The sequence below is a fragment of the Arachis duranensis genome, chromosome 4 (genome assembly GCF_000817695.3).
Source record: "Arachis duranensis cultivar V14167 chromosome 4, aradu.V14167.gnm2.J7QH, whole genome shotgun sequence".
NCBI lineage: Eukaryota > Viridiplantae > Streptophyta > Magnoliopsida > Fabales > Fabaceae > Arachis > Arachis duranensis.
This window is the reverse complement of record NC_029775.3, coordinates 108,707,202-108,734,338: the sequence shown is the minus strand read 5'-3', so window position 1 is coordinate 108,734,338 and position 27,137 is coordinate 108,707,202. Positions and strand designations below refer to the sequence as shown.

At 34.7% G+C, this 27,137-nt stretch overlaps 3 protein-coding genes and 1 pseudogene across 3 annotated transcripts in view; 3 read left to right on the top strand and 1 right to left on the bottom strand.

The window, feature by feature from the left end:
- The window catches only part of LOC107485741 (uncharacterized), a 32,460-nt gene extending 23,703 nt beyond the window's left edge, over window positions 1–8,757 (top strand). Inside the window, exons 3-4 of the mRNA XM_052260672.1 lie at window positions 8,421–8,512; window positions 8,598–8,757. Of these exons, the coding sequence (XP_052116632.1) occupies window positions 8,421–8,512; window positions 8,598–8,757 (252 nt within the window). The remainder of the gene's footprint in view (window positions 1–8,420; window positions 8,513–8,597) is intronic.
- LOC107485731 (probable protein arginine N-methyltransferase 6.2) lies at window positions 2,006–2,974 on the top strand. The gene is made up of 3 exons (XM_016106266.3): window positions 2,006–2,154; window positions 2,268–2,333; window positions 2,430–2,974. Exons 1-3 carry the CDS (start codon window positions 2,059–2,061, stop codon window positions 2,553–2,555), a joined length of 288 nt encoding a protein of 95 aa, XP_015961752.1. The 5' UTR covers window positions 2,006–2,058; the 3' UTR covers window positions 2,556–2,974.
- Window positions 8,758–9,404: 647 nt separating the features above from the next.
- LOC107485726 (protein FAR1-RELATED SEQUENCE 5-like) lies at window positions 9,405–12,710 on the bottom strand. The gene is made up of 5 exons (XM_016106262.1): window positions 11,882–12,710; window positions 10,924–11,825; window positions 10,600–10,654; window positions 10,204–10,310; window positions 9,405–9,791 (listed from the first exon to the last, which is right to left on the bottom strand). The coding sequence occupies exons 1-5, from the start codon at window positions 12,708–12,710 to the stop codon at window positions 9,405–9,407; spliced, it is 2,280 nt and encodes a 759-aa protein (XP_015961748.1).
- Window positions 12,711–20,030: 7,320 nt separating this feature from the next.
- On the top strand, window positions 20,031–21,706 carry LOC107485725 (BTB/POZ domain-containing protein At1g67900-like; annotated as a pseudogene).
- The last annotated feature ends 5,431 nt before the right edge of the window (window positions 21,707–27,137 follow it).

Genomic DNA, 27,137 nt, shown 5'->3' with positions numbered 1-27,137 from the left:
GGCATCCCTTCCTTAATAGGGAGAATAATGGAAGGGATTTTAGTGCCGATCCTGCCAAAAATCTGGAGAGGGCTGCAAGTCGGCCATTGAGTTGTTGAACCTCTCTCAAACAAGTCGGACTTTTCATTTCTAGGATGGCTCTACACTTGTCGGGATTGGCTTCGATCCCTCTTTGTGTCAGCATGAACCCTAGAAATTTTCCTGCTTCTACTGCGAAGGCGCATTTTGCGGGATTTAGTCTCATCCCATGCAACCTTATAGTGTCGAAGACTTGTGAGAGGTCGGTTAAGAGGTCGACTTCTTGCTTGGTTTTTACTAACATGTCGTCGACGTATACCTCCATTAAGTTCCCTAGATGGGGGGAAAACACTTTGTTCATCAGCCTCTGGTACGTGGCTCCTGCATTCTTCAGACCGAATGGCATGACCACGTAGCAGTAGTTGGCTTTTGGTGTGATGAACGATGTTTTCTCCTGGTCGGGTTCATGCATTGGGATTTGGTTATATCCCGAGTAGGCGTCCATGAATGATAGGTATTGGTACCCTGAGCTGGAGTCCACCAGGGTATCAATACTCGGTAGAGGATAAGGGTCCTTGGGACATGCCTTATTCAGGTCGGTATAGTCGACGCACATTCTCCATTTACCATTTTGTTTTTTGACTAGCACTACATTGGCTAGCCATGTTGGGTATTTGACCTCTCTGATAAAGCCGGCTTCCAGGAGCGCCTGTACTTGCTCTTCCACTATAGAGGCCCTCTCTGGGCCGAGCTTGCGTCTTCTTTGCTGTACAGGTCGGGACCCTGGGTAAACCGAGAGCCTATGGGACATGAGCTCGGGATCAATCCCGGGCATGTCGGAGGCCTTCCAGGCGAAGAGGTCGGAATTGGCTCTTAGGAGTTCACCCAACCTTTGTTTCAGGGTTTCCCCTAGGTTGGCTCCTATGTAAGTGTTTTTTCCTTCCTCCTCACCGATTTGTATCTCCTCGGTTTTTCCCCCCGGTTGGGGTCGCAGCTCTTCTCTGGTCCTTGCACCACCTAATTCTATGGTGTGGACTTCTTTGCCCTTCCCTCTCAGATTCAGGCTTTCGTTATAGCACTTCCTTGCCAATTTTTGATCCCCCCTCACCGTTGCTATTCCTCCTGGAGTCGGAAATTTCATGCAGAGGTGAGGAGTTGATACCACTGCTCCGAGTCGATTAAGGGTAGTTCTGCCAATTAAGGCATTGTAAGCTGACCCTTCGTCGATGACTATGAAGTCTATGCTCAGAGTCCTTGATTTTTCCCCTTTTCCGAAAGTTGTGTGAAGGGGCAAAAATCCCAGTGGTTTTATTGGCGTATCCCCTAACCCATATAGGGTGTCAGGGTAAGCTCTCAACTCTTTTTCATCTAACCCTAGCTTGTCGAAGGCACCCGGGAGTTGATCTTCTCCTTCATCGCGGGAGTTCTTGAGGGAGGATTCTAGCTGCAAGAGTTTTCTTTCTAACTCTTTTCTCCGTTCCATCTCCTCTTTAAGGTACCTTTCGGTTTCCTTTTGCCTCTCCCGCTCTTGTTCCAATTGCTCCAGGCGGCTATGAACCAATCCCATTAGTTCAGTTACGTGGGATGGTCCGCCCTTTTCGGACTCGCGTCCATCTGAGGAGTTTACCTTCGGATTCTTCATTCCGGAGGTACCCTCTCGGTGCTGGTCGTTATCTTGTTGTTGGGCTGCGTCTTCGTTGTCATTACCCATGTCCAGATTCTCTTGTTCAGAATCTGTTTCCACATGGCCCTCTTCGTGGGATCTATCCGCCATCGTTGAGTGATCTCTCGGGTCCCCGGCAACGGCGCCAATGTTACGGTAGGTAACCGGAGATTAATAATACGGATGGCGTTTGGCGGCCCAAGTGTGCGATGGAGGAGAACTCCGGAAAGGTCCGCAACTCGGGCGGCTCCGTCCGACTTGTGCTTGCCTAGAACGATTGAATCTCCATATTTTCTCTTTTTTTTTTTTTGGCTAAAACACCAACCCGCGAAATCTCTCTCTCTCTAACCCAGACTCATCGGCCATAACCGCCAACCATGCTGCAGCAAGACCCGAACGCCGAGCCTCAAATTCCTAGGCAATGCTTCCAGCGCCGGTACCCTGAAACAGACTTTTATGAAGAGAAAAATAGGGTATTTGCTGCCACTTCCATCTCTATTTTTTCAAAATTAATGCAATTGGACTGTAATGCTGATATCGTTTCTTTATTATTTATTTCTTTCTTTATTTCTTTTTTATATTAAAGGATAAAGTGCGTAACCATACATATAAGAGTGCGATCGAGTATCATGCTGATAATATTAGGAACAAGGTAATTAATTAAGTTAACTCATTTACAAATTATTTCTTTTTTATTCTTTTGGTTCTTTTGATCTCGTGACTAAGAGTGGTTGCATGGATTATTCAGGTTGTACTTGATCTTGGATGCGGCACAGGAATTCTTTCTATATTATGCGCCAAGGCGGGAGCAAGGAAGGTAAGTTCTTTCTACTTGACACTTGTATTATTCATTTGGTTTATGTTCAAAACTTGAGCATGGATTCTGTTGATTCTACCAGTTTCTGACCTGAACGGCCCCTTAAGCAGTGCTTGTTCGTTTTTTTATCTTTTGTTAATAACTTAATTTTGATGATTTTAAATTTCTGTAATTTATAATAATGTTGTGAGTTATTATCAATCTATACTTGTGAGTTAATTATTGTTGTGAATTTTTTTTACTTTTGTTAATTCTTTTTCTGACTTAATTTTTTTAAAATAATTTTGTTGATTGTTGATGATAATTGTTAATTTTGTATCTCGAGATTGTCTTATGGTTTGTTGCTGATGTGAATAAAAATTGTGTAGGTTTGTGATCAATAATCAATACTTAGTTGTTGGCTTAGGCTTGGTTTGGTGAAATTTTTACTTTTTGAAAGTAGAAAAGTAGTCTTTTATAAGACAATTTTTTAAAAGCTACAGCACTTGTGTTTGGTAAAATTAATTTAAAAATAACTTTTAATAAGCACAAATACCATAATTGTATTTAATAAAACAGTTTTTAAAACTTAAAAAAATTATAATAAATATTTTTATAATGAAGAATAATTTATTTTTTCAAAATTTTTAAAATTTTATATAATATTTTAAAATAAAAAATTCATAATAAACATAAATATAATAAATAAACTCTTTTATTTTTTAACTTTAAAATTTTATATATTATAAAAATTTATTTTATCTTAAGCATCATCATTAAAGATACTAAATTACCTAATTCAAATCTCAGAGACAAATGGTTTAAATATTTACTTGATTGTACTAATATAAATAGAGTTATCATTAGTCAATAATAAAATTTGTATGTAATCCAATGTTTAGTACTGGTACGTCTATTACCCACCTATATATATTGGCTCAGAGATCACAAAAAATAGGACACATATCTCAAATAAACTATTTTTATGAATTATATCTATATTTACATATGTATATACATGTTGTTATTATAATTTGACTAATGTTCGTGCAAGACAAATTTTATGATTGGTTTTCATAAACCAAGTCAACCTCTTCACATTTCAAATAACAGATAAAAAACAAACAAATATAAACAAATATAATGGATCTACTGAAAAAATACAAAAACAACACAAAAAAATAATATAAATAGATAGAAGTTCATACCTAATATGTGTTAGAGATGTATTTATGTTAAAATTTGTGAAGATTAGGTTGAAAAATAAAAATTATATGAAGACTGTGTTAGAATTTGTGAAAATTATATAAGAATTTCAATGGCAATATAATAGAAGAAAATATGTGCGGGAAAATAAATAAAATTTGATAGACACAAGTCGGCTTTAAAAAGTTCTCACTTAGGTGTTTTTAAAGGTGCCCCTAACTTTTAAAAGATGTAATTATACTTTTTAGTTTATCAAACACAAAATGAGGTACTTACAATCACCTTTACCAATCCCAGCCTTAATGTAATTTGTATAAGTTTGGGTTTAATAATTAGAAATCTGCGTAACTAGTGTCTAAAACTAATTTGTTATTGTTGTTTCTTTTGGTGTTGCACGTTAAGTATTTAACAATGATGTACGTTTTGATTTTTTTAGTCATAAATTTTAACTAGTAGAGCAGCTCGTGCATTTGGGGCTCAATTTTTTAGTTATGGAACCCATTAGTGTACTTTCCCAGGATATGGAAATAGGGAGAGATAGACGAGAAGGTGGGACAGCTTTATGTCATTTTTAGGTGAAAGAACTCGGAGGGTCCGAGTTCTTTGTTAAGCAAAAATAAACAAATAAGTCGGAGGGTACGACTTGTTGATGGCTGGAATTTGAATTTTAACAATGCAAAACGGACCATGCGTTTTGTATATATATATTTTTTATCAAGCTAAAAATGAAATCGTAGGGTCCGAGTTCCCTTTTTTAAATATTAATTTGAATCTGCCAATGGTAAACGGTATGTCCGATTTAGGTTTATTGAAAAATATTAGATTCCGTATTCTTCTTCAAGCTTGCTCGTCTTCTTTCTCTGGTTCTCTGCATTTGTATTTTTTTCCTTCATGGTATGTAACCCAAAAATTTATTAGTATGGTTTCTGTTATTATTTAGTAGAGTAAGAAAAATAAATGATATAGTACTTTTGAAAATGTATTATTTTGAATGATAGAGTACAAAAATAATACACATTTCTATTCATCTTCTAACAATAACAACAACAATAATAAACATCCTAACAATAATAATTTTAATTATAAAATATTAAAAAATAAAAAAAAACTATATCTGATAAAAATGATAATAATTCCTTTCTAACCACAACAATAATAATTGGCCACCTAACAATAATAATTATAATTACGAAATATAAAAAAATTTAAACGGAGAAAGGAAGAAGAAGAAGGTGGAAGTGAAGTCGAAAGTGAAATCTGAAAGTGATTGTAACCGAATAATGAGAGTGGGTTGCATGGGTCTTTGTTTGGTTTCACGGCACCGTTTGGGGAGAAGCTGCTGCGCGATGCGTGTCCAGACTGCATCAAATCGGACCGTGCGTTCAGTGAAACGCAACTCGGACGGTCCGTGTGGTGAATGGGAACTCGCAGGGTCCGAGTTGTAGTTTCACTGACACCACAAAATTGTGAAACACTTCTCTCCCCCGTAAAACACTTCTCTCCCCAGTGTGAGAGTCCAACACCACTCATGCATCCATATGCAAATTAAAAAGCGAATTTATTTGCGGTGCAATTTGAATTACATAATTTGATTTTGGAAATCTAATCCCATTCAAAATATTTTTAAGAGATAAGTATTGTTTTGATCCCTAGCATTGAAGGTCAGAGTCGAAGCCATCATAAACGTAATTTTTAATATAAAATCATCCGTTACATTTTTTTCGTTTTAATATCGTCATTTTTAATAAAATGTTTTATTTTATTCGTCAACTATCTCTACTTTTAGGGGTGTGAATGTGTCGAGTGAAACCGGGTTTGACGTGACCCACACCCGGCCCGAAAATATACACCTGGCCTATTGATGAGACCAGAACCCGACCCTAGATCCAATGAAGCCTATACACTTTCGGGTCACAATTATACCGGGTAAAAAGCGGGGCGTTAACATTAAATTACATTGATACCATCTTATAAGCTAGCATGTGAAAATATCCAAATTTTTAAGACTCCAACCATTAAAACATAACCGTAATCAATACTAATATTGTCTAATAACACCAAATATTTAAACAATACAAATAATACAATATTATGCATTAGTCTAAAATCTTATGCATTTTAAACATAAAACATTAACTTATAGTCTTATAATAACTAATAACACGAAATATTAAGGTTTACGATACTTAAATTCCACATAAGAATAACCATCATCCATCACTAATAACAGAAAATATTAGTCGTGTACAATGACCGGGCCACCGGCCCGATTTTGGGTGACCGGAGTGATGCACTGATCCGACCCGAATTAATGACGGGGTCTATTTCTGAGACCCTTACCCGGTCCTAGACCCGGTGAAATCACACGAAATTAGACTCTACATTGTTCGGGGCACGGCCGGGCACGGCCGGGCCATGCACACCGCTTCCTCTAAATGGGATATGACGCTTCAGTGAGAGGGAAAGCAATGATCTTCAGTGAGCGTGTGGAGGCGCGTGTGATGCAACAATAGATAACGAAAGACAGAGTCCTGACCGAGTTGCGGGAAGGATCCGCAGATGAAACTGCAGACAACGATGTGGTCACGAATATGTGACTCTGATACGATAATAAATCCGTGAAAGAATTAAAAAAGAGATCCGACAAGTATTATGAGCAAACCTGCTAAGCTGCCGAAACTGGAGCGCATTGAGATGACATGTTTAGGCAGGCCAGCATCTTCAATGACCCGAGACATGCAGGTGCTGATGCAGGATTCCGTAACCCAAAGTCGTCCAAAGAGGACCGTCATCAGGCAGGCCGCACGAGGCCGTGGGCGTGGCCGTCGCAACAACCATGTTGATCCCACTGAACCCCGAATCCCAAAGGTAGTAGCCATGCTTTGTGTAACAATGACACTGTTATCAAATTACCTTACCTAAACTGCCATCAATCTATAGCCTATATAATTCTAACCCTCTAAGTCTTGCAGACTTATGAAATGGTGTTCAGGCCATTTAACAATATGGGACTCTCGTTGCAGGAGTGCAAGTTAGCGGCTTACATTTTCGGGAAAGAACTTCCACCTGAGTGAGACATCTAACACGAGTATTCTGTTATGTGCTAATGTGCTAGTACGTCAATATTATTTTTTACTAACTAGTTCCGATGTTATTTCAGGGAGATCTTGTTTAAGTATTCATTCTTCGACTTGCCTCGGGCTCTTTTCATGTCACTGGCCCCCCCACATACCCCATGTCTTGATGTAAGTCATCGAAAATGTTTTTTTGAATGTAAACTTTGAACCTTCAACCCTGATGTGTATACATACTCAACTTTTGGCGTGGTTGCAGATAACTAATGCAACATGCCTGATGAGGTCGGTTCAGGCACGCAAAAGCATACTCCCCGTGCCTGGTTTCTGCCAACTAACTTCGCAACGGATGTCCTGCTTGACACCCCAGTTAGTGAACTGGCCAAACATTACCAGCCAAAGTGGATGCACGAGACAAACCAACTGGAACACGTATGATATGTATCCATGAAACCCTATTATGGATGTCATTTCGTTATCACCGCCTGTGTAATTATTGTTTCCTCCAATGAACTGTTACCGTTAATTAGAAAAGCATTTTCACCCTCGATAATGTAGGTCTATGTGCCTGTTTGGGAGGCCATCGATACGTGCTATATGCTGTTGTTGGATGTGAAGGGTGCAAGCTTGTACGTACTAGATGTAAGCAGAAGTCCGGAGAGTATTGTCCGTCGAGAGGCTAACATGCGGCGCATAGTAAGTAATCTCTTCACGTGTACCTTGCAACTATGTAACTGTACCTTGATCACGCACACGTTTTCCTACCTTATACATTTGTAACTACTGTTTCTTTCCTCGCAGTGCCGTGTCCTGGGGAAAATCTTCTCGGCGGACAGGAACATTGTCAACTTCAGACACACAAATCCAGACCCCTCTAATTGGGGATCCTTGCAGTATCCTGGAGCCATTCCAAATGCAGTGGATAGGTAAGTCAAGTTACTTTAAGCTATTTGCAGAATATGTAGAATGATGAATACCATAAAAATTTTTTCTCTTGTTCCATTCTGTGAGGTGTTTCTTCTTTCTCGTTTATTATTATATTTAATTTGCAATGATGTTATTCTATAGCATAAATATTCTTCAGTTGTTGTTGAGGGTAGAAGATAAGAGAAATATAATTATAAAAAAGCGGTGTGATCAAAGTTGGAAGGAGAAATTATCATTTATCACCGAACCGAATGTACACGTAATAGTCACGATACATTAGTTTGTTGTGCTTTTGTTTTTTCTACACTTGTTACACCGGCTGACGAGTATTTAGTTGTGTTAGAATATGATATATGATTAAATGATGCCTTTTTTAATTCCTCTTCAAACTATGTTTTCTTGTTTCATTGTCTTAATTCTTATGCACCTTTAAATTCTACAATTTTCTTCACATGTTAGGTATTTCTGTTTAGTATTATCCATACACTTATTTCTAAAGAAAGATGTAGACAAAGCTCCTTCGACTTTATGAAACAGAAGAAAGGGAAACCCCATATTTGTTATTTACAGCATAAATAATCAACAAAAACTAGTGTGAACCAATAAGTTATGCACGACTATGTCTGGGATAGATCTCTGTTTTCCTTGCCTGATTTTTTTGCTCTCCACCAATAATTTTTCACACGGTTCATGACACTAATGCGCTGACCCAATGATGTTTGATTTTATGATGCAGCAACGAGACATCTACGTGGCTATTGTACTGGCTGCAGCAGGATGGGGGATTTTCAACTCGAATTTTTGCTCCCATGGTGAATTTTATGCAACGTCCTAGATTAAACAATAGCTTCAAGACACAACAATTGCTAATTTTTTCCCCTGATAACGCTGTTTGTGCGTATTTTACTTGAAGTGCTCATGACACTGTAACTATCATTATGCAGATCCACCCGGAAGCTGTAAGAATGCGGACTGCTACTAGCATTGCTAGCTGTGATGCAAATGAACATGGATGCTTCATAGATGTTAAAGCTGAGCTGCTTTGGCGTGATCTCATGGATCGCCTTGAATAGTGCTGTCTACTTTTATCGCTCTCTACTTTGATATATTTTGATAACCATGTGACTTGTATTTTTTGCTTTTGGATGTATTGTGAATAGAAATGTCAAATACCTTCTATCACTCAGGGTTACCGTGGGGTTGTTAGGGATGTTAGGCTTCAGTACTCAGTCGCTTTGATGTGAGTAACTAGATTTCTGGTATTTTGGTTTTAGGATTGTAACAACCCTGCGGTCTATGTAAGCGCATATTCACCTTGGCCACAAAGCCGCAGTTGTCGCATGTGCTGCGGTGAATCGTATTTGAATGTGGCTTAATGTAACGTACTACTCTTTATCTAGTAAAGTGTTTCCAGTTTATCGTGCACTATTCAACCACACCTGCTTACCGTACAGTGTGCCACAGGTTTCCATACCTTTCTTCATAAGAGAATTAGACAACATTTACACGACTTTTGGCACCACATCTTACATTTCCTATCACCAAAAATTAATGAATGTACGTGTTCCTTAAAATTATGATATTTTACTACTTGGAAAAAAAAGGAAATTAGAAACAAGATCCAGAACATATATTCGTCATGATAACGACATAAAATCATGGGTTCTTTAGTAGCACAATCCAAATGACTCTTGTCTATATATTTCTCTTCTTCAGAATTCTATGGCAATTCTAGCATTCCATTCGCTAAGTTCCTCCTTATACACAAGCAACAAATCTCGGTTACCAAGACCTCCACCCAATAACTAAGTTGCCCTTTTGGTACATCAGCAGTCTCTAGAGGTGATCCTTTATTGAAGCTCTTTTCTTTCACTCTTGTGCAGAGATTCCTGTGATGCATAAATGCTTCAGTCAGAAGTCCACACTCGATCCTTGCCCGCACTGCAGTCACAGCATCTCTAAGTGAAATATTATGAGGCACACCAACACCACCAGCCCACCTTAAAATCATCAGAGCTGTATCAGTGCTATTCCTCTCTAACAGTACTTCAGTAATTTTAGGGTGTGATGCTGCACCAGAAATTTCAGGAAGAACGCTACAAGCTTCCTAACAGAATAATAAAATATGTTAATCTCAAATGAAAACCAACAGATCAACCTTAACAGCAAATATTACAAAATGTAACATGGTCATTGCATAAGGACTATAAGACCATAGCTCCTCATTGTTATCTTCGGAAGGAGGGATTCTTAGTACACTTACGGCTTAACAAACACCTGTATATTTACTTTGATAAATATTACACCAAGACCCTCTTATTAAATGGAAAAAATAGCATATATAATATCTCTGTCTCAAAATAACAAAAAAAAAGATAATATCTACATATATATAATGAACATTCTCAGCCAATCAGCATGAGCCAAGCAAGCAACAAAGACAAACAAAAATATAAACAAAAAAAGTATAAACAGTTATACAATCAGTCTATCAAAAACAAAATCTTCCAAGACTAAACCTGCTTTGTCTTTAACACGCTCTCTTGGAGATTATGCAAATCATGAACTTGTGCTGAAACAGTACCCTTAAAAGATGACTCCAAAATGTCTAGCACATTTGATATGCCTTTCAAGTGTAATGAAAATCTCAGAAGTGAACTCAATTTCTCTTTCATTTGAAAAAAAATCAAGATTATCTAAAACACATTGTTAGGGAGCACAAAACCTCCGAAGCATAAAATATACTTGCTATAAAAATTATCTTTAAAATTAACATACAATACTTGTCATAGTGGTATTAAAATGACCATATCATACGATCAACCCAACCACAGAATCCGCTGTCATTAAAAGGCTAACAAATCTAGTTAACAATTCAAGATCATTACATACTCAACACACTTCAATCCACATACATCCCAACACATCAGCATGACCAATAACACATACTTGCACCATTAGCAACCCATGCTGAATGAGCACTTCCGAATACCCACCAATTAATGCATCGAAACCGCTTCAAGGATCATCACCAACAATTATCCCTTCTTCCTACCTTTACAGACCCTGCACAGCATCATGAACACACATCATTGTCATCATATTGTTAATTTCACACACTGTTCAGTACCACCAATTATTGTACACGTGTTTCAAAAATTTTAAAACAACATAGATAACATGATACATCGAATCTGGGGGAAGGTATGTCTGAAGTGAATCATGGTTTTCGTGCTTACCACGTTAATAGTTTGTGATAACATGTTTGCACCCTCGTCCTGGGTTGACGGTGCTGATGTCGGTGGAGCATTGGGACAGCGGGTCCTTCGATGACCAACACAACCGCATGTGCTGCACTTACGCCGCTTGATACCCCTAGACCCAAGAGGTTCATTACCACGTCCTGTGCCTTTCGTCCTGACACTAATAGGATCCCTAACCCCTCCCCCACTATTGCCAGCTCCATTCCCAGCAACTGCACCTCCTAGTCCATTTTTTTTTTCAAGCCAACATGTATCCTCTATAACCTTAGCTAAATATTGCCTAAAGTCCTCCTCCCTAATACATGCTACTTTTGCTAACCGCTTGCAGTGCTGGAGGAATGCACCCACTCTACTCCGATACAAAACACCCGCATCACTATATCGGCTGCTTAACGGTTCGTAGCAAAGATCTTCCTTCGCTGCTTTGGACCACCGCGCCAACACAAGACTCTTAGGAAGGGAATCAATATCTAACCTAACAAAAACTGCCAGAATGTGAACACATGGCAAACCAAATGACTCCATCCTCAGGCAACTGCAAAGAAACTCCTCTTTCCTTTTCATATGAACCACATCCCACCGTGAATTCGGTCTTCTATACTTCTGTGTTACATACACACACCTATCCTCACGTTCGATGCACTCCAATATGGTCACCCGAACACACCTTTTAAGTGACTCACGATATCTTGAGAATATTTCCCGTGTGAAGTTTATTGCCCCTGACTTTTCTAACTCCGGGAACTGCGTTTGAAGGACCGGTGTCCCGTACGATGATCGGAAGTCAAGCTCTTCCTCATTGTCCCTCAGGAAGTCCACACATCGTTGAAAATTGGTTACAAACTCAAGTATGCCGTACCGCCTTTCCACAAACCTCCCTAATTTTGCGTGCAATGACTCACACCGAGATGTTGTGCGGAGCCCAGCATAAAACCGACCCCGTATATAAGCAGTTGCCAGGAAGACTTCTTCTCGTACATGTCCTTAACCCACTCTAACTCCCTAACCCCACACTCCTCCAGCATGGCATCCCAAAGCAATTCAAACTCCGCAACCTCAATATCGGCAAGCATGCAATGTCTAAACAACGATGTGAATCGGGGTTTACACACGTTAACCGTTGCATTCTTCAAAAGGTGCCAAGCGCATAAGCGATGGTGAGCATTTGGAAACACTTCCTGAATAGCTACGCGCATTGATCGATCGCCATCAGTTATCACCGCTGTCGGTGCTTTACCCCCCATGCATTCTAGTAACTTTCTTAAAACCCATACATACGATGTTATTGATTCGCATGATACCATCGCAGTTGCAAACACACAGGTCTGGTTGTGATGATTAACCCCAGAAAAAACAATAACTGGGAGATTGTACTTGTTCCACCCATAGGTTGCATCGAATGCTAGTACATCTCCAAATACCTGATAATCCTGCTGGCTTCGCCCATCACTCCAAAATAGATCGCACATGTGCTGCCCCTCACCAACCTCGTACCTCCAATACGATTTCTTGTCTGTCCGGGCCGCACCCTCCAAAACCCTCAACGCAGCATTCACGTCACCATTCTGCATCGCCCTTTGTCGCCTAATCTCATTGTACATATCTCGCTTTGTAAACGGAACCAAATTAAAACCTCCCACCTGTGCAGCAATGGACTCATAGATCTTTGGAATTGATATCCCAACTTGCCTCATGCTCTCCATGTGTGCAATATCAACATCAGATATCTTACGGTGTGCAGGTAGATAGTCCACATACTTCATAGGCAGGAGCTCGTGGTTATGTTCCTCCACAAAACGAGACACACACCACCTGCCACTGTCCCTTTAGGCTTAATACGCATATCCGCAGGACATCCACAATGATCACCACCTTGTGCTCCCTCTTGCGATCCACCTTCTCTAGCCACTTCTTGTCTCTGAACCCTTGTCTATTACACAGATACGTGTAACGAACAAAATTACCATTCTTATTTTTCAACTTCTTCCCTTGTCGCATCGCAAATCCCTTTGCCCTACTATACTCTTCATAGAAAATAGTTGCTTCCGCTGGACTATTGAACTCCATCTTAAGTACATCTGCCGCAGTAACCCCTCCTGCATTAGATATCGTGTTGGTAGTGCCTTCACTCTGCTTATAAATTAAACCCTCACACTCATCCTCTTCCACTCCTATGTCAAGCATTTTTTCCTGCACGAATTCACAAGTTGACATGTTAAATACCTTTCACGTCAGCTCATAAATTCTCGATAACTCAAAAGAAACCCTTAAATAAATTTATCACCACACACCCATACCCAATACTTTGCTCTTCAATTTTACATAATTCGTACCTCGTCATCGCCCGCCCTTGTAGCCATTTCACCATCCGGATCCGAATCATCACCATTCCCGCATCCCTTTTCATGAACCACTCTACTACACGATGCCATCTCCCAAACGCTACTTCTTCCCTCACGTGGGATATGTGCCCGTTCTACTGTCAACTTGAACTAAGCAAGAACATAACAAACCACATTAGTTTGTCGTGCAAATACAAATCAAAAACCATACATCAACATTCAATCTCAAATGATAACTGTACTAATTAACATACATCTACATACTCATATGCATGAAACATGCATATTTCCAGCGAATACATACGCTAACATATATAAATTAGCTCCAAGTCAAAACCACCAATAAAATAAGCAGCTGAAAGATGCAATAATATTTAAAATAAAAGAAAACACCAATAACAATACATGTATATTCACCTTTTCTGTTTAACAATTACGATCACAACTAGGATTAATCAATTGCCCAAGTTTCATTTTGCACTTGCATCTATTGCCTGGCAAATTAACCATCGGTGATTAGCAGAGTAGAACATCTACTATCACGAAAACTACTATACAATGTAGTAAGCAGACATAGGTGTCACTCATACCTCACTTCCATTCATGGTCATGAAATACAAAGGTTTATTACCTTCAAACCATACTCTCTTAGTCCTGCCTTATAAGCATGAGTATCAACCACCTGTATGGACCACAAATTAGATTTTACTATACAGGTCACCTATGTCCACAATTTCTGCAACACCAATGCATAAAGAATTACACATTACACACTACACAATGCATCAATGCACAAAAAATAAAACACAATTCAATGAATATGGAATCCTGAAAGATAAAAAACAATTCAATGAATATGGAATCCCATCTTCTCCAAAAAATCTCTTGTCTTTACAAAAGAAATTCAATTATTGCTACACATCAGCTATCTTTTAGTCATTGGTTACAAGTATATGACATCAGCTCCAACACCCTAACTTGATCAAACACACACCCTATGAACTTTTATTATTACTATATGCCAAAACTCAATATCAAGAAACAAAGACTGCAATGTTCACGGTTCAAGCTTCAAATTATCTCAATTGTTAATACTCAAACTTAACTCACTTCACTATTAGCATTCACCGTAATTAGGCTATCAATGCTTATGTATCCTTATTCACTATAATAGTATCCAACACCCTGGTTTTTGCTCTTCTTGAAAACTACCTTGCACTTCCCTAACTTTACAATGGCAGCTACTATAAAGGACATCACCATTCATCCTACACCTACTTCATCACCTTCATTCCTACACCTAAATACAGGAAACCTTTTTTTTTAGATACATCACCATTGGTTAAACGAAGCTGCACAACCTTAACACTGTACCTACAATGAAAGCAAGCACCACTCACACACACCGAAGGCATACACTTAAAGTAAGAACTGCAAAAACCACAACACCCATTCCATAATCTTTCATTCTACCAACACCAAATAAAAGCCCCAACCTACTCTGCTTAATGAAAAAGAACAAAACTTACCGAAATGAACGGGACGGACTTAGGTCTTCATCATCTTTTCTCACCGCCAGCATCAATCGCACAAACAATCTCAAAATCCCCTATGATCCTTTTCTAACGACCACCGATTCCCACAACCGCGAGCTTCACACACGCCCTCGTTACTCCGAATGGGCCACTATCACTCATTGCTTCTCCTCTGTCATCTTCACATTTTCTGACACCACCCAATCAACAACGCTCCTCTTTCGCTCTGTCTCGCTACTTTCACATCTATTCCTGAGTTCCAATTTTAAATACCACCAGTCGATATGGAAGCCGGCTGACTGCATCCACAAATCTTATGGCAAGCTTCATACACTAACTATCTAAGTTGGTTATTTTCGACAAAGACATTCTCATCATGGGGTTATTTTTGTCTATTCCAATCTCTGAAAACAACAAATTTCAACTGGAAAATTTAAAAGTATACAGAACATCAGAGTTCCAAACCCGTACAAAGGAACACGGAATAATTTTCCAACACTTTAATTTGGACTTTCTTAATACTTTTAATTTATTTATATTTTGTGGCTGCGGCACCTAATACACATGCACCCACCTAGCTAGGCTTATATATATATAGGTTGTTGCTGTATCGTGTATATATAATTTCACTCAAGTAATGCTACTGCTACGTACTGCACGTAATACATATACTCTAAGAAAATTTTCAAATATATCGTTATATCTTTTTAATTATTGATTTTAATTATATATATATATTATATATATTTTTTATAATTAAATCAATAATTAAAAATATATATATATATATGATGAACATGATGATCAAGTAGTCTAAGTTGTTGTACATCATTGTTGTAAATTTTTGTCATCATAAATCCTATGTAGCTGTGTATTTTATAGGACATCATTTCCCTCCTCTTTCACATTAACACTCTATGTTTGACCAAACCCCTTGCATCTTTTGACTCTCTTCAATTATTGCTCCATCCCTCAACAATTACGTACGACAAAAATCTTTCACAATAATTACAACAAACTTAAATGTCAAACTTTTTTCCCCCAAAATCTCACCTTGTTCTTTGGGTTTTTATGCGTAAAATTTAAATTTAATTTTAAAATATTATCAATATAAAATAATTTTATACATATATTTAATTATATAATATATAAAATTAATTATCTTACCTTGATCACTTAAATAGTCGTTCAAAATAATAAATATAATTAAACAAAAATTATACCATTTCTATACTAAAATTAAACTAAAAAAATTACTGCATAAAATAATAAAGGTAAATAAAAAAAATATTTGGTATATTTATTTTATAGGCATGCTCTCCAATCTAACGAATGAACTTTGACAGACCTAGCACTCTTTTTAGAAGTTTTTTTTGGTTCAAGCCTCCAATGTTTTTTTTGGTATAATTCAATATTTTATATTTTTTATGATTATATTTTTTAGTAATTTTATATTTATATGTTAAAAATCTTAATTTATTCTACATGTAATATATTTTTATTTTCAATATTAGAAAATGAAAAAAAAAGAAAGCTATAGAGAAGGGTGAAGAATGAGGAAGCTAGCTAATAAGGTTGATATTGAAGGATGAATCGAAGTAGTAATAATAATAGCCGCCCATTTCTTCATGTATGTATGTATGGGAAAAAGTTGATTGAGACAATAATAATGAAAGGGTAGTTCTTCTTCTTTTTGAAAGTAACGTTGGTGTTTTGATTAGTAGTGTCTAGTGTGGGCTTATGGTGTGAGCATTGAAGGACTTATGTACATAAATGAATATAAGAAAGAGGAACTTGGAAAGGATTAAAATTCGTAAAAGTAGTTTTAGAAGGAGAGATTGATAGGGGCGTAATATAAGTGGAGAGAATCTTTGAATTCTTCTGTTTTTCGAATTATACTATACAAATTACAAATTTTAACTTTATTTTTCTATACAATGTTTAGTTAATAATTTGATATAGCTAGTATTTAAATTTTTATTTTAAAAAAATTAATTTTTAATTAATTAATATTAACTATTTAGATATTTTTAATTAAATAAAAAAACTACTTTTAAAAACAACATATTTCAATTTTAATTTTTAGAATGCGTTTTTTTTTTCAAAAACATTTTAGGTGAATGCTATGGTACTTTTGATATTGTGCTAACTTACTAAAAATGGAAAATAGATAATATTTAATAAATTTTAAATATTTTATTTTTTGTTTTAAATATTTTATTTTTTAATTTTAAAAAAAAGTTAGACAATTTAGACACCATAGTAAAAGTTACCATAGAACTCACCTACATACATTTTATATGAAGTAGTTGTTGCGTCAGAGTTCACGAGGCTATAACACCAAACAGCATGCGATGATGTATGAATATGAAATTTATATGTCTCCTCTTAAAAAGGAATAAATTCCATGGCCGGAAGCATGCATTGCATAATTTCATTGCAAATTGCATCAAATCAAAGTGTGTTGGAATCGAATCTATATACAACAATTACAAATATCTACTGTTCCTATTTGTATTGAAACAGTAGAACTTGCATTGCGTTGTAGGGTGACAAGAAATAGTAGAGGAAATGTTTTATACTTTTATCAACTTTCTTTAAAAAAAAAAAGAAAAAAAAAGACTGGTAAAGTCACATGGGGTCCTCTGAACATATCCATTGATGATTGATCTTTTTATAACTGTAGTAATGAGGTCCCCCACTTCTGTATAGTCCAACCAAATTGTTACCATCCCTCTAATATTGACAAAGTAAACAAAGGCTAATTTACTAATATAAATAATATACATCTTAAATATCAGAATGCACAAAATAAAAAATAGATATCTAAATGTATTTTTTTGCCTAATTTATGTAAATTACGACAAAAATTGTGCAGTTTATAATACACGTAATTTATTATAGGGATATCGTGGTTTATGAGCATTTTTTTTTGCACGTGTTCAATTAAAATTAATTTGAGGCAAGTTGTTTCTAAAATAATGTTTTTTTATTTAATTAAAAAATCCAAATAATTAATATTAATTAATCAAAAATTAATTTTTTATTTTTTAAATAAAAATTTAAATAGTATTTTTTTAAAACAACTCTGAGCTGCTTGGGAAAGAGATCGAGGATGGAGTGGTGAAGGGAGGAGAAAAAAAATCCTAGCTGTATCAAATTATCAACTAAATATTGTAGAGAAAAATAGAGCTAAAATTTATAATTTGTATAATATGTATAATTTGAAAAACAGAAGAACTCAAAGACTCTCTCAACTTATATTACGTCCCTATCAATCTCTCCTTCTAAGACTACTTTTACGAATTTTAATCCTTTCCAAGTTTCTCTTTCTTATATTCATTTATGTATATAAATCCTTAAATTCTCACACCATAACCCCACACTAAACACTACTAATCAAAACACCAACGTCACTTTCAAAACGAAAAAAAACTACCCTTTCATTATTATTGTCTCAATCAACTTTTTCCCATACATTCATACATGAAAAAATAGATGGCTATTATTATTACTTCGATTCTTACTTCAATATCAACCTTATTAGCTAGCTTCCTCATTCTTCACTCTTTTCTATACCTTTTTTTTTTTTCATATTCTAATATTAAAAATAAAAATATATTAAGTATAGAATAAATTAAGATTTTTAACATATAAATATAAAATTACTAAAAAATATAATCATAAAAAATATAAAATATTGGATTATACCAAAAAAAAAACATTGAAGGCTTGAACTTAAAAAAAAACCTCTAAAAAGAATGCTAAATCCGTCAAAGTTCATTCGTTAGATCGGAGAACATGCCTATGAAAAAAATATACCAAATATCTTTTCTTTATTTACCTTTATTATTTTATGCAGTAATTATTTTAGTTTAATTTTAGTATAGGAATGGTATAATTTTTGTTTAATTATATTTATTTTGAACGACTATTTAAGTGATGAATGTAAGATAATTAATTTTACATATTATATAATTAAATATAAGTATAAAATTATTTTATATTGATAATATTTTAAAATTAAATTTAATTTTTATGCATAAAAACCCAAAAAACAAGGTGAGATTTTGAGGGGAAAAAGTTTGAAATTTAAGTTTGTTGCAATTATTGTGAAAGGTTTTTGTCGTAATTGTTCAGGGATGGAGCAGTATGCAAGGGGTTTGATCAAACATAGTGTTAATGTGAAAGAGGAGGGAAATGATGTCCTATAAAATACACAGCTACATAGGTTTTACGATGAAAAAAATCTACAACAATGATGTACAACAACTTAGACTACTTTATCATCATGTTCATCATGGATATATTGATATATTAAGCTAAGCAAGTAGCCACTACACAATTCATTCGGGTAATGCAGGGACCAATCCAAAAATACCTTAACATTAAAAAGCATGGGAAAAACATTGCATGAAAATAGAATTTTTATGGGTACTAGAAGAAAAGGGCTAAAAAATTTTGATATGGTAGTAAAATAGGTGTTATACTTTAACATGGTGATTTTTTGTGTTTTTCAAAACTATGGGAGTACACAAATCGGACCTACCGATTTGTGTTGAAAAATTTTTAAAAAGTTGGAGTACACAAATCGGACCCACCGATTTGTGTTGAAAAAATTTAAAAAATTTGGAGTACACAAATCGGTGGGTCCGATTTGTGTACTCCAAATTTTTTTAATTTTTTCAACACAAATCGGACGGTCCGAGTACAGAAATCGGACGGTCCGATTTGTGTACCTAAAAATCGGACGGTCCGATTTCTGTACCTTTTAAAAATCGGACGGTCCGATTTGTACTCCGTACATTAAATCATCCCACATTTTAAAAAAATACCACATTAGATCACATTTTAGAAAAACACCATTGTTAATCCAATATTAAAAATAAAAAGTGTCATTTTGACGAATCTGATTTTAGCTAAATTATTTACCGTATTTTATTAACCTAATAACCCCCCCCCCCTCCGGATATTATTTTTCTTTAATTTCTTTCTGATCGGGATTTTAAAAAAATGGTAAAAACTTAATTGATTGGAATTTTTTTGGACCTATAAATTACCCTTTGGCCAAAGGTAGCACATCTTGTAAATAAACATACACTTATATTCTCTATTACTAAACATAAACTTTCTTTCCATCTCCATTACTCACTCCCTCAAACACATTAACGCGCGTCTCTCTACGTTTCTTTACTTGACTCCAAGAACAAGAAGGAAGAATCTCAAGAGTTATCAGACTCAGATTCGGATTCGGCAAGCGAAATAGCCTCCAAGCATCGTTTACTTTTGGAATCTATAGTGAGCCTGCTACCTGCCGAAAGAGGTGCTGTTTCTTGCAGCTTTCTTCTTAAGTTCTTGAAGGCTTGCAATATTCTGAATGCATCTTTTTCTTCAAAGAGTGAATTGCAGTCACCAAAAACACATTTTACTCTCCAGTCACCAAAAACACATTTCACTCTACCACAAACGCATTTACTCTCCAGTCACAAAAAAAAAAACACATTTACTCTCCGTTTCTTTACTTCAACTTCATTACTAAACATACACTTGCAGCTAAACCCCGACCCCCTTTCTTTCCATTCTACATTACTCACTCCCTCAAACACGAACACCATTAAGTGGCGGCCAATTGAGAATCCATGCACTAGTGTTTTTCTTTATAGTGAGCCTGCTACCTGCCGAAAGAGGTGCTGTTTCTTGCAGCTTTCTTCTTAAGCTCTTGAAGGCTTGCAATATTCTGAATGCATCTTGTTCTTCAAAGAGTGAATTGGCAAGAAGAGTAGGACTTCAGTTGGAGGAAGCAACAGTGAATGATCTTTTGATACCTTCACTTTCTCAAACAAATGATATGGCTTATGATGTGGATTTGGTGATGGCAATATTGGAGCAGTTTATGTCACAGGGGCAGAGTCCTCCAACTAGTCCTCCAAGAATGAGGATGATTGCCTGCGAGAGAAGGCGGTCGCGGTCGGCCGAGAACATTGATTTCGAGTTCCAGGAGAGCAGGAGGTCCTCCTCAGCTTCTCATGGATCAAAGTTGAAGGTGGCTAAGCTTGTGGATAGGTATCTTCAGGAGGTAGCCAGGGATGTCAACTTGCCTTTGTCAAAGTTCATTGCTCTTGCTGAGGCTATACCAGATTTTGCAAGACATGATCATGATGATCTATACAGAGCTATTGATACTTATCTCAAGGTATACTTAGAGAAATAGATAAAAAGAAAACACAGTGAATGAACATGTTTAACATTAATAATTTAGTGGATAACCAACTAAACTAAGTATATTGACCTTAAAATTCTTGTCCTGTTCAAAATTTATTGGCAGTTTAGGTGCAAGATGACCCACAGAAATTTAGCCTAAACATGGCTTCTGATTTAATTTGGCTACTAGTTTGTTACATTCTGTTGTGTTGTGTTGGCAGGCTCATCCAGAACTGAATAAAAGCAAAAGGAAAAGACTATGTAGGATCCTAGACTGCAAGAAACTATCCATGGAAGCATGCATGCATGCAGCACAAAATGAGCTACTCCCTCTAAGAGTGGTAACGGAAAAGTCGCCGACATACCAAGCATCATCAAGGCACGACTGAAAGCACACGGCATTGACCCTTCTTCAAAGCATCCCCCACCATTGAGCACCACCACAAGCATTCATGGTGATGATAACTGGAGTGTCAATGGACTCAAGACACCAAAGTCAACAACAACAGCAACAAGGAATCCAACTCTGAGAATGAAGCTAGCAGAGGATATAAAGACATGGATAACATTACCAATGATGAAAATGGGAGAGCTGCTTCCAGATCTAAGGGTTTTAATCAACCAAAACGAATGCTTAGTAAGTTCTGGTCTACAAACAAAGGTGTCACAGGAAAGAATTAGAGTGAATTTTTAGAGGATAGTAGTAATATACTCTATTTTTACTCCATGTGCAAAAAGGGCCTTGTAATCTGGGGATGGGGATTGGGGAGAGTTATGGAATCAGAAATAGAAATGAAAGCTAAGAACCTAATTAAGCTAAGCAAGTAGCCACTACACAATTCATTCGGGTAATGCAGGGACCAATCCAAAAATACCTTAACATAATAACCCTAATAAACCTCCCCCCGCGGGATATTATTTTGAGAAGTATAGGTAACCAACAAGATTTTTAAACAATGTGTAAACAATGTGAATTAATAGTGTTAAAAGAGTAAATTTGATTAGTAGCATTAAATTAGGGTGTAGTATATTTTTATTTGATTGGTAGTTGTTCATGTTGCTCAAAATTTTCATTGTTTCCCCAGCACTCCCCTATTATTTTTCTTTAATTTCTTTCTGATCGGGATTTTAAAAAAATGGTAAAAACTTAATTGATTGGAATATTTTTTGGACCTATAAATTACTCTTTGGCTAAAGGTAGCACATCTTCTATTGTAATTAATGTATGCATCTGCGTGATGTATGAAAAATTTTTATTTTTTGTATTTATGTTTAAAATATATTTTTAAAAAAAATTATCATGAACATATTTAATTTATATAAAATAATTTTATATTTTTTATTATCTATATGAATACCAATCAATGGTATAAAATAAAAAAATCATAGAAAATAATAATAATATGATTTTGAGTAGTAGCTAAAAATTAATGATATATTATTAAATATAATAAAAAATAATTCTCTAATTTTTGAGGTAAATTTAATAGATAAAATAAAAAATATATCAAGACATTAATATATTGTATAAAAAATTATGAACTATATTTCTTAGATGCATTACATACAAAACTTTATCTTGTTAGAATTAACTTCTAAATATATATGTGACCTCAAACATTACCCAATTCATGATACAATAATAATTTGATTCTTTGATATAAAAAAAATTATGTATGATTGTAATANTTAATATATATTTAGTATTATTTCAAACATTTTTTTATTCTCAAAATTCAAATGAAAAGTTTTATTTAACAGTTTATAATTACACTTATTATGATCCAAATTATTAGGTTCCAATTGATTAAAGAGTTTAATTGTTCAATATTAATAATTTAAAGGAAAAATTAGCAAAAAGGATCATTATCACATATTTATTATTGAAAAGGACCAATTAAACTAAAATTATTATAAAGGATCTAATAAAATTTATTTGAGAATAAGGACAAAAAAATTTATAATAAGAGAGGAGGAGATTCTGGCCAAGAGCCCATACTCACATATATAGTTATAATTGATTTTAAATTAATTTGGGTTGGTGAAATTGTAAGTCGTTAGCTTTTTCGTTTGTTTAAATAAATATTAAGAGTTTAAATTCTGTTTTATGTATGTAATAATTATTTATTGGCCAATAAAAAATTTTTAAATAAAATTTTAATCTGTAATAAATTAATTTTTGATTTATTAAATAAAAAAAATACCATAAACTAAAAAAAAGCTATAATTGATTTTGAATGAGCTAATTCTATCAATCTAAAATATCATTAATTGGAGAGCTAGTCTATGTATATAGCTGTCAATTACAAATGAATTTTCTAGATGAAAAAATTTATGGAATTTTATTAATCTTTTATCGAGTTTAATCAGGAGTCAATTTTTTTCAATTTTATATTTTTAAATTTTAAATTTTAATTTTTAAAATTCTAAATCTTTCAAAAAATAAGAGTTAAAATAATAAATGTATTATAAAAAAAGTTAACGTTAGCTAATAAAAAGTTAATTTTTTATATTTATTCATCTTTGATGTATTTGATTTAAGTGAAAGATTACTCCAAATAAATAGAACACACAAAACTAACGAAGAGATTATAAATAAGCTAAAAAGTTCATCTAATCCATGATAATAGGATAAAATGAATTGGGTCTAAATTCATGAATTATAAATATAATAAAAAGGTTAATAGGTAGTAAAATTGTGAATTTAAGAACGTAATTTAAAAAATAAAATAAAATATGATAGATGAGAGAGAAATATTATATTAAAAGATAACATTGTCATTTAATAAAAACAAGATTATCTTTCTTTTTAAATAAAATTAATTATTATAATCTTTATTACTAATTTTAACATATTTGGTCCCTTTTTTTGGATTTGGATTTTCTAAAGTTTGAATTTCACTTTAGAGAGTAAAGTGTGATCTTCTACCCTTGAATAGTTTCTCTTTTATATTTATTTTTGACCCTACTTATGAAATCAATGGTGAGAGATTACACTTTATTCTCTAAAGTAAAATTCAAACTTTAGAGGATCCAAATCCCTTTTTTTAATTAACCTTTACTATTGGTGCTTACTATTAATTCACCCAGGCCTACTACACATACAAGTCTTTTTGGCTTACAAGTTATACAAGTTGGCTCAAATCCAAGGAAAAAAACACGTGCACCACTCCTTTAGAATCGAGCGTCCAACGCACGCGCCTTAATCACCCGTTGTGTTTTCCCACAACACGTTCATCATGCCGCACTCTTTCTCTTCTTCATCAATCAAAACGCACACCGTCAAGATTCAAGCGACATTCGAAACAAACTATGATTTTGAAAACGTTCCAACTCCTCGCGAAGAGTAGAAGAAATCAAGAAGAAAAGATACAAATCTCCATAAAAAATCACCAGCAAAAACGAAGAAACATTATTCAAGGTATTGTTTTACTGTCCTTCTAGGTTTTTTTTTCTAGATTGTCTCTGCCATGTGCCTCATCCTTAACCAGCAAAACATTAAAAGATTTCAAGAAGAAATATACTGTCTCCCTCATGATATTGTGGTAAGGTGTACTTCCACAACTAGAAAATGGATTAATACAGACAGATTTACAGACAGATTTAGTCTTTATTACAGCTAGATTTTTGGTTACCAATGAAATTACTTACGGATTTTATCCCTCTATAAAAGCCTCGTCGAAAATTATTTACCGACGAATTTTTTTCCATCGGAAAATTACCGACGAATTTTTACTAGTTCTCGACGGATTTTTCCTCTGTAAATTCTCCATCTATTTTCTTGAAACGTCAAACTTTTCGATGGATTTTCCGTCAGTAATTACAGACAAATATTTCGTCGGTAATTGGAGTCTTGGAAAACTATTCAAAACTGTGAATACAAACGGAAAATCCGTCTGTAAATCTGTCAGTAAGGTAAAATAGAATTTTTTTTTAATTTTTTCATTGCAAAATAAACCTGTCTTTATATAAAAATAAATATAAATTTAATAAATATAAATTTTTATCTAATTTGTATTTGAATATTTATAATATTTCAAAAAATAAACAAATTCATCGTATTATCAAACTAAAGAAAAGTATTATAAACAAGAAGTCAATATAATTCAAAACATAAACAAAGTATATTAATACATTACTATAATAATAAATAACAACCATACATCAACAAAGTGTATTGATATATCAACTATAATTCAAAACAAATACCATTGAAAAAAAAAGAAAACCTGTAAAATCTGTACTGTAGCATACACTAAAGGTGTATAAAACAATCTGCTCTTGTAGCTAACCACTTTCAGAATTAGCCTAATATAAACATAAACCTAATCTAGAATTAAACTAAATATAGAGAGTATAATCCCCAAGCAACATTGGTGAACGAATCAGCATACCAACTACCAAAATGTCCATTTAAGATTCAATTGCTGGAGTAACATACTTGAACTCCGGCACATCATTAGTTCAAAGTCTATGTTCAAATTCGACTGGCATTCTTATCATTTTTATTTTCTTGAGAGAAGTGAGACTCTTCAGTCCTTCTGGAATCGTTCTCAGCTTCTCACAGCCATCAATAAGTGGTAAATGAATTAGATTCCAAAACCCTGGAAATAGAAAACAGTTTATGCACTTTCACTTTCATGTTAGAGAGAGTGTACTAAATAAAAGAGAAAACAACAAATGAAATAGACAAGAGTGTTGAGGAATCTTTTAAATACAAAGTTAGCATGACTTCTCTTCTTGTCTTGGGAAATACTTTCCTGTAGGAACTCATTCAAATCTCATTTGTACATAAAAGAAAGAATATCTTACAATGAATTTTGGAACTCATTCCCCACACACCAGGCCTGAAAAAATAACACATTACTGCATATGAAAATCATGTAAATATTTTAAAGCTCATACCTTCCAAAAAGAACTTCTGAATTTACAGCACCTAGAGCAAGCTGAAACAAAGAACACAGTTTTTTAACATCAACTAATATTTGTCAAAGTAATCAGATTTATGAGATGGTTTACGATATTGATAGGGCACAAAATTATTGCTGCTAATCTTATTTTAATCAGTCACAGTCATTTCAATCTATGTACTTAGCACATATTGAAAGAACATACAGATTGTTTTTCTTTTGCATATCTCTCTGTCACTTCCTGGTATCGAGCCAATGCCTGAAAATCATTAAGAGACAAAACACTGTAAGGATCTCGAGATAAACCATAAGCCACGATTGAGTAAAGCAAATAGTAATCTTTCTATATTCTGCTTCAAATTGGCGTAGCTCATTCCTCTTAAAATCTGAGCCTCGATGTCCTTAAGTTTCTGGGTGATATCTTCATATAATTTTGCACATACTGCCTTAATTGTATAGCTAGCAGTCTTAAAAAAGTTATCTCCTAAAAACCGTTGCCTTTGAGCATTGGCAACGGCCGCATATACCACAGGTCAAAAACCGTTGCCAAAGCGTTGCCTAAAGTTTAGGGAACGGTTTTTCAGTCTACGGCAACAGTTTTTGACCGTTGCGAAAAGCCTTATTTGTTGTAGTGATTAGTGTTAATATATTTGAAAGTCAGTTACAATAACCTGAAAGAAATTCCATTTTTCAAGTAACAGAGCAAAATGACTAACCTGTCAATTACAACAACCTTTTTTCTCATTTTACAATGTGTTCTGCTAAAATTATAGAAGTCAAAACAAAGTAAAGATATTGATAACCTACACCTGAATCCACTTAAGAGAATCCACTTAAGATTATGTAAACTACAGGAAAAGTAAAACATCAAAGAGCATATTGAGGTGGGACATATCAAAACGCCTATATATGAACACCTTTACAGTTTTTTTGCCGTTGAGCAAGGTGAAGACCATCATAATATGTTCCTTATTATCACAATGTGCATATATAATATACAAGTAACTTTCCTAGTATTAACGTGTAGGAAATAATGGTTAGATTCAAACATGACCATTGATGGCATATTCGTAGTTAATCAAGCATTAAATCACTACAATGACAATACCTGTTGAGTTGTTCTTTCCTACAGATATCAAAATCATGTTAAGGGCTGACTATGATGCTCAACACTAACCTGAAAATTGGAAACTAAAAGCCCT